At 36.2% G+C, this 8,665-nt stretch overlaps 1 protein-coding gene across 2 annotated transcripts; it reads left to right on the top strand.

The window, feature by feature from the left end:
* The first annotated feature begins 417 nt into the window (after positions 1-417).
* LOC143468186 (uncharacterized) lies at positions 418-8,637 on the top strand. 2 transcript variants are annotated; one of them, XM_076965217.1, is made up of 14 exons: positions 418-651; positions 848-954; positions 1,260-1,350; positions 1,517-1,649; positions 1,795-1,902; positions 2,074-2,118; positions 2,433-2,594; positions 2,771-2,839; positions 3,054-3,257; positions 3,481-3,549; positions 3,794-3,994; positions 6,257-6,319; positions 6,471-6,643; positions 6,826-8,637. In XM_076965217.1, exons 1-14 carry the CDS (start codon positions 611-613, stop codon positions 7,718-7,720), a joined length of 2,361 nt encoding a protein of 786 aa, XP_076821332.1. In that variant the 5' UTR covers positions 418-610; the 3' UTR covers positions 7,721-8,637. The 2 variants fall into 2 exon arrangements, with proteins under 2 accessions (XP_076821332.1, XP_076821331.1); XM_076965216.1 differs by having other exon boundaries at positions 419-663.
* Positions 8,638-8,665: the final 28 nt, after the last annotated feature.

Genomic DNA, 8,665 nt, shown 5'->3' with positions numbered 1-8,665 from the left:
TGAGGTAATTTCACAGTAATGTATGCAGTTAGACTATTTCAATCTCTAAATCAACAAAAATTGAGTGTGCAGAAGAATTGCAACAAAATTACACATCTAAAGTGCACCGCCATGGCTCATGGAAAACAAAACTTTGCTGTTTGATTTACCATATTCTTTGATTATGATATCAGAAATTTAAATTAGCCTAGAAGATATACTTAGACGTAAATTTATTTTATTAAGTTTTGGCTATAATTTCCACAAAACAAACCCGACAGAAAATACCTAATTTGTGTATTGGGTAGGAAGAAAATAAAGTATATGTTATACATAGAGCATGTTGGTTATGTCTATTGGCAAAATAGAATTTAAATGAGTTGCTTTCAGATAATCACTTTCCAAAGACATCAAGTTTAGTAATCAGATATTGTAACATTATATATTTATGTTTTAGAGTCGCTGCAACTTCTATTTCCTACTAAACAATTCTGTAACAATCTTACACAAGTGCCTGGGCAACCATTCTAGTTTTTGTTAATGTCCGTTTACATTCCAGCATTTTTCCAATATGACCTATAGGCAACTGCTGCTTGTAGGATATTTATCGTAATCAGAAATCCATCCAACAATGAAAAATTGGTACAAAGCAACTGGAATAAACTTAGACGGGTACATTGTAAGGTGAATTTAGTATGGAAATAATAAAATAATAAGATTAATCAATAAAACAATAATAATAATAATGCTAATTAATAAAACGATAATATCTGAGTAATATTTATAATCTCTGAGAAGTATATACTTATTTTATTGCCCAAACATCGCAAGCTGAAAGATAATTCTTAATCAGTTCAATTTTTGTCAGGAACGACAAGTCTAAACCATGCCACGGCCATCTTGTTCTGACATCAAGTCTTACTGAAAAAGAAAACTACTTTGAAGTGACGATTTTACATCAGGAAAGGGGAAAAGGTTTGCGATGAATTTAATAAATACACAAGGCAAAATTTTCTTGAAATTTTATGTACTATTAAGAACTTGTGTTTAAAGCTTGAAAACAAAGTTTAAAAATGTTGAAAATCATAGGCATGATATACTTTCGGGCGTGATTAGCTTTAAAGCTTTAATTTTAATGACTTAAATGTTATGAACTGGCTGAACTTTCTTCTGGGTAAGGGCAACTATTGGAAACTAGCAGTAATTATGTTCTTAGCTTGTTGCATGAGTTTGTGATAAGTTTAGTTAATGCAAATAAATACTATTTCTCGTATTCTTAGGTGTTGTTGTTGGACTGGTCCCAACTGATTATAATTTTGGACACAATCCAGGATGGGCCAAAGACTCTTTTGGTTACTGGCCAGATGGAAGGTGAATATGAGTTTGTAGTAATGCGGGCACAAACTTTATTTCATTTCTGAGTTAATGAAAGATTTTGGTTCAACTAAAGTTGAATTACTGTTTCGAAAAAGCTTTTTTCCTGATTGCCTGTTGAGTGAATGAGTGTTTTGGATTTTATTTACTTTTTCTTTTTTAGTATTTGTACCGGAAGCTTGCAGAGAACGTGTCAGGCCCATCCATATAACTCCAAGGATTCAGTTGGATGCGGTTTGCGAAAAAGCAAGTTGCCGAATACTGTTGAAATCTTTTTCACACGGAATGGGAAAAAGGTTAAACATATACCACAGACAGCCCTCTGTATTACATTCTGTATCTGTACAGCATTAGTGTTATGTTTTCTGCAAGCAAAAAATTCATTAATATATCGTGGCGTGTCAAAGTATATTTGTCATGTTAATGTGTGTCTATGTATAGGTATGGCGTGGTGAAGTGAAACTTGGGCAAATATCATTGCACCCTGCTGTTGTCTTGTCAAGCGAAGTGGTCTTGGAGATCACGGTCTGTCCTAAGATTGTTCAAGAGGTAAGAAAATTTATTGTGTTTGATAACACGTTAAGCACTTTCTTTTGTTTAGCTGCTTTTAAAATACATTCATGTTATTATATCTTTAAATATGGGTATGATTATGGTAGTATTCTGAGCTTTGTGAACCAACTGGTTCCAATTTTACTGTTTTGTGTATTATATATATAGATTGAATGTGAGCTTTTGCAAAATTACAAAGATTTTATGGAAGAGGTCTGTATTCTAGTATTTCCCATATTTGTGTATGACTTTTAATTTCATAGTTTTACACAGCATTACCCGTGCTGTGTTGTGTTTAAAATTGTATTTTATGTTCTACTTTTAAGACAGACACAATAAGTGACTATGGTGTCGTGTTGTTTCGTCCTCATCGCATCAATGACAAAAAAATAATATAAATGTTTGAAGTTGCACCAATTTTGTACTAAGAAACACGTTGCGGCATATATTTGACTTTTTGCGGTACATTTATATTTATAGTATATGGGTATTTATCATATATTTTGCAGTTTGTTTTTTATTTTTAGCGTTGTCATGTGATGTTGTCAGATGACCAACTACGCAACGCACATGAGTGTGCTTTAAACAGTAATTTTTACATGATCAACCCGGGTTTGAAAAGGCATCTCCTGGAAAAGTTGACAAATACTTTCGACAGACTGCAGATAGTGTACCAGGAGAAAAATCAGGTATGGTATACTGCACATGTTAACATTATATAAACAAAACTTTCGGGGAATCGCCTGCAGTTCTATGTATACCTAATTATCTACTATGTAGTCTATCTATTATCTACATTTTCTTGGGTTTTGTATAAAAAGTTGCTGTCATAATTCTTAGCTATATTGTGCATATACGTTAAAAGGAAATGCTGACTAAAATATTGGAAGAAGTAAGAAAACTATCTCTTGATCATTACAAAAGGCAAGTTGTGGTGAGCAACTGTACTCAGTAACAAATAAATTTTTAATTGTGCTAATTAGTTGCTGCAAATTAATAAGTGTCTGGAAAATCGAGGTTTGATTCTGAAAAGATTAAAGTGAAAGACATGCAAAGCATTGTGTATTGCATGGTGGCAATTAGTAACTGGTGACGACTGTTTTTTCTGGCTTGTATATTTGATCAATTTTCATGTCAACCATTGTCAGCAAAATGTCAAGAATCAATGGGTACCTGATGACGTCTTGAAAGACATCAGCGACAGAGCGTTTCGAACCGCAATTGCATACTTTCAAGGGCATTGTGAGAAGCCGGTGAATGAATGCTCAATTTATCTGGAATATTTTGGGATACTTGAAAATGACCTGATGCAGTGCAGGAGCTGTTTCATTTCTAAAAACAATGAAAGGAAGGTAAAACCACATAAACAATATCTGTAGGCTGTGAATACAATTGTTGCTGTAAGAATAGCAATATAATAGCGGTAACACAGCCTTATATACACTTTAAGACCTCATGAAGTTTAAGGTATGTTCACTTAAACAATGTTAATTGGTTGACATAACAAAGGTACAGAATGTGATTTATTTCTGTAAAAATCGTTCCTGTTTTTTATTTGAAATTTTTAATTCACAGGAAAACCTTAATGATGTCTGCAGACAATTTTCATTTGTCTGTGTGAAGAAATATGAAGATGAACTGCAGGTGAATATTCATGACTTCATAAGCAAGTGATTGTTTTCTCATTTAAAGCAATATTACCAAGTTTTTATCTGAATGTCCAAAACAGACAAAAATAAAATTCGTTATTTTATTTGAGGCGGTAACATATTAAGTTTCTGGTTCTATTAGTTTGCGACTACTGTTGAAAGATGTCTTCCACTATATCATTGTACTGTGTGGATGGTTATCATTGGGCTTGAACATCTAATTTCTTTGATGTTTCCAGGCTGGCATCTCACAAGTCACATCGCTTGAAAGTTTTCAATCGTTGCATTGCAAAGCTCATGATGCGGCTCTTATAGAATTTGAAGCTTGTTGCTCCAAACATCCTGAGTTTCAGCTCCTGTTTTCCTCCAGTATCCTTCTTTTTCTAAAGGATCTACAGGAGGTTGAATTTCAGATGAGGAAAACCTTCGAGAGGCAACAGGTAGGAGGTCCTTTCGGTCTCGCGTATCCCTGAAGCCTATGAACGTACAAGAACTCGATTTTTTTGCCACTGACAGTAAAACTTTGACTTGTATCACTATTTTATAGTCATAAATAGCAGTAATTTTTGCCCAACAGTTTATAGGTTTTTACAGGATAATTAATATTGTGTGTGTACCATATAGTTCCAAGTTAATTCAACCCAGGACGATTTAACCCAGAACGGCTAAAGACAGGACGACCCAAACAACGTCTGTGGGCTGGATTGTTCTGGGTTTAATCGTTCGTTGGTTGAATCGACCAACCACCATGCAATGTACTGAAAATCTAATTGATTAACACTAGAATGGCCGAGGTGTCGAAATCGACACTTTTTGAATTTTGATGTATATTTTTTTTTAGTAAAAGCAGTTGCAACGATATAAAATTTTCAGTAGCTTCCTAACTTTCTTGAAAGAGTATGGATAAGTAACATTTACCGAAATTTGATTTTCGATTTATTTTTTACAACCTGTTATACCTTCAACGGCCGAGGTGTCGAAATCGACACCAAGATGATTTTAGAGGTTCAGTAGACTACAAAATCTTTTTACTTCGCACGATTGCACTTGCAACTAACATATACTTGAGATTAGCCCAGTTTTTATCTTTTCAAGTGATTGTTTATCTCATTTAGATACAACTTTTACGGAGAGTTTATGACATCCTAAACGTACTTTGTCCATGTACATTTGCACAATACAAACTCGCTTTGCTTTGCAGCGAAGGCGAACTGTAAAATGCACACGACAGTTTTTGTGCAACGTATGGAGTGTATGCCATACGCTATTAGCAGAGCTAGGCTATAAACTGTACAGTAGGCCAAAACAAAAGAAGGTAGGCGTGGACGTTTAATGACCAAACGGCGAGAAAATACACAACTCATGCAGCAAGTAGACGATGACCTTTGGCTGTTTGGACAAAACTACTGGACATAGTAGAGCTAAATTCCTGGATTCTGCACAGAAAATGTTTCGGTAGCAAAATCGGCCGACGAAGCTTCATACTCCAGCTTACGGAGGGGTTGAGGGATGCTTACGTGGTGAAGCAGAAGCAGGTGGTCCAAAGAGAAGTGAACCCAGCGCAGAGAAGACCATCTGGAAAGCGAAGGAAATGTGCGGAAGAAAGTCGTAAAATTATATAGTTACAGTTTGAAGTCACTGCAACAGGCCAACTTGCGGAGTGTGTGGTAACGGCGACTGGAAATTTACACAATGCAAAAACTGCCCGACGTAAATAGATCAACATGGGTCCTGCTGTAAACTCTAAAGACTTATCACATTGTGTGTGGGAAACATATGAGCTTTTTCTGCAATAGTTAGCGTTTTGTTAAGATACCTACCATCAGAATAATGATTGTTTATGTTTCAACTCATAAATATTGTTTTTTTTCGTTTCTTACAAACTTGTGCAACGTCATCAAAGGTCGAATTGCTGTAGCTATGTTAGTTTTTGTTTCTACTGAACAAGAAAAATACATCCTAAATTCATTACGGAAGTATTTAGTTTTGAGTTTTTCGCTAAATTAAATCAAAAAGTACATTTTTAAGGATGGTGTCGTTTTCGACACCACCGGCCGTTAGAGGTAAACTTGTTTTCCGGCCGTTCTAGTGTTAAATTGATCATGTTGTAAAACTCTGAAGGTAAAAGAACTTCTGAAATAAACTGGTAAAAGTTTCCAATGATATGATACTTTTATTTGGATGCTTTATGCTGATATGATTGAATTATCGGCATGCTGAATCCAAAACCAAGCCTGGACGTTTGACATCATTGTTATCATGTTGAATGTTCCCACTGATTCAGGTTTTACACTTGGGTCCCCTCCTTTTTTGCTTCACAGAAACCATTTTTACGCAAGCATTTCTGTCAAGGCAAGCAATGCTATTATATTATCTTGCGCAAGTAGTAGCCTACTTTTGCAGTGCTTAAAAATGCTATTTGGCACTGGATGACATAAGTTGCTACATTTATGGAATCTGTGCTTACATTTATTATACCTATGACATGTCACTAGAATATTCATCTATAACATTTCTTTGTTTTAATATGACATCCTCTCAATTGGGAAGTCTCGAATCCAAAACATGTTCAGTTCTCAATAACCGTGAACTAATTGTTTTGTTTGTATGATGACTTTTAAACCCAACATACTGTTGGTTGTGTTTTTGTTGTGGCTGTGTGATTTATCTTTTACCCTGCTGTCATATGTCTTCTTTAACAGGAATTGAAACATCGTTCCCATGAAATGGAGAAAATGACAAAACTTGACAAAATGGGACTCATGGTATAGCTTAAGTGTTATTACCGTTGTAGCATATGTTTTATTTGAGAATGCTGTACATCTGATATACAATGCTCTAAGTGAAAGATGTAATACTGTTTATGTTATCGGTAGCTTTCATCGTAGCAGCATGATGAACATTGTTTTTTCATAGACATCACTATACCACCCACCACGTGATATACTAGCACTGGTTGAGGATGGGTTCTTAGGCAGAGGAACATACGGAGTCGTCCGCCGTGTCTTCACAAAAAGCCATAGTGCTTTGGCTGTTAAGTGCTTGCCTGTAACTGGATCTGCGGAGGAAATTTCAGAAAAAATGAGGAAGTAGGAAATATTTTTAAAACTGTCAACACTGTTTTTATTATCCTCAGTACGTACCGGTGTTGTTTGTCGTTGTCGATTTACATATGATAATCAAGCTCGAAAACGTATATATGTTTAAAGAAAGTATCACAAGAGTAATAATCTTGTTATTCTGTTAGATTTTAATGTTTATCGTGCTTTAGGTGTGTTGAAGAAATGAAGCTACTTTACAAAGTTCGTCACACCAACCTTGTTGACATCGTTGGTTACACGCAGTGGCATGGTGCTATGGGTATACTGCTTGAGTATTTACCAGGCGGTACTCTTTGCTCTCTTCTGTTTAGTGAAGTTGGAAACAGGTTTAAAGTTCCTTTCATACCAGCAGTCGTGCAGCTGCGTATTTCTACCGAGGTGGCAGGTGCCATGTCCTACCTTCACGATGGTTCAACCAGCCAACAGCGCATCACTCACGGCGACCTGAAGCCTCAAAATATTTTGCTGACAGCAGATCTGCACTGCAAATTGAGTGACCTGGGTGGCGCCGAACTTGCCACGTGCAGTGGCAACACCACGACCGCTGATGCAGAGCCACGGCACAAAGAGCTGACGCCTGTTTATGCGGCACCTGAACGTCTTCGAGGCCCTACAAAGACAAGAACATCTATGGACACTTTCAGCTTTGCTATGACCCTTAGAGCAGCCTTGATTCGTAAACATCCACATCAGAACAGTAAAGAAGATATGTCACCGGACCAATACGTTGTTCTCATTCGTTCTAGCCACTACCGTCCTCCTCTTGATGATGTTGAGGATCTCAAGGCAAGCTTGACTGATGATGCGGATGTTGCCATCATTGATCTTCTCAAGGATGAAATGGTGAAATGCTGGGAGCACAATCCTGATGAGAGGCCTTCCATGATGGATGTTCGTGATCGTCTCCTGCAGTGTCTTTCTACCAAGGATCAAGCTGTCATTGCTCAGCATGTGGCCGATATCACCAAGCACATAGACATCAAAGTTCCTTCCTATGACCCAGATGCCTGTAAGCCTATTCAGCATTTTCATCCGCCAAATTTTGATTTCTTCACCTTTCGTTGAACCTCTAAAGTTTTACTTCAGATCAATCTTAAGAATGCTTTCAATGTTTTCATCCCTTTTCAAATGTGTCTAGTTTGCTGATAGTTTTGTTACCTTACCTTGTTACCGTAGTTGATCGTGTTGTATGTTGTAATGGCCATAGCTAATTTATTGTGATCGTGGCCATAACCAAATTCCCCTGCGGTCTTCCTTTTTCACTTCTAAGCCTTTTTCTATATTTTTTACTTTTATCTATGCCATTTCCAATTGATTTTATAGTGATCTCCTTTGGATTAAGGGTAAAAAATTTATATTTTGTAGGTGATAATTTTATTACATCTAAACAGTAGAGGCCAAATGCCGATGTTGTGTTACTCAAGTTATTGTTCAGTATTTCTTTTTTTTCCTTGCGTTTCGCCTAGAACATTACCCAAGCGCGTTCGTGATGGTGACGCAAAAACTGCTACCGATTTTTTAACAGAAATTCCTTGTTTAATAATTACAGTTAAATTTGAGCCTAAGTGGAACAATCTTGCTTTACCTTCACTTTTATAGGTTCATTGTAAAGTTCATTTGCACAAAGAACAATGCGGTGCTTGCTGCCTATTTGTGGCTTTTAGAGGTGATTTGTATTTCTTGTACAATTTGTACTGTTTTGATATTTTTTGCCGAGCAGTTTGATAGTTTCTTCATCGTAGCAATTTGCACCAAAATCCAATTTTTGTTTACGTATGCAACGTCTTGACATCAAGCGTATGCAATATTTTGTCATAATGAATGTGCTTGGAACACAAGTAATTCTCATTGTGATTCTTAATCACACTTAATCCTTTTGCATACAAAATTGCTGTAAATATTTTAGTTGTTTTTTGTTAAAAGTACAGCGTACAGCGAAGGTGTACAGCGAAAATTGCAATAAACATTATATTTATGACAAACTGGGTTGCTAACTTTTATTTCACCCAA

Source organism: Clavelina lepadiformis, chromosome 8, assembly GCF_947623445.1.
Source record: "Clavelina lepadiformis chromosome 8, kaClaLepa1.1, whole genome shotgun sequence".
Taxonomy (NCBI): Eukaryota; Metazoa; Chordata; class Ascidiacea; order Aplousobranchia; family Clavelinidae; genus Clavelina; species Clavelina lepadiformis.
Note: the sequence above shows the minus strand (reverse complement) of the source record. Positions and strands in the feature narration are given on the sequence as shown.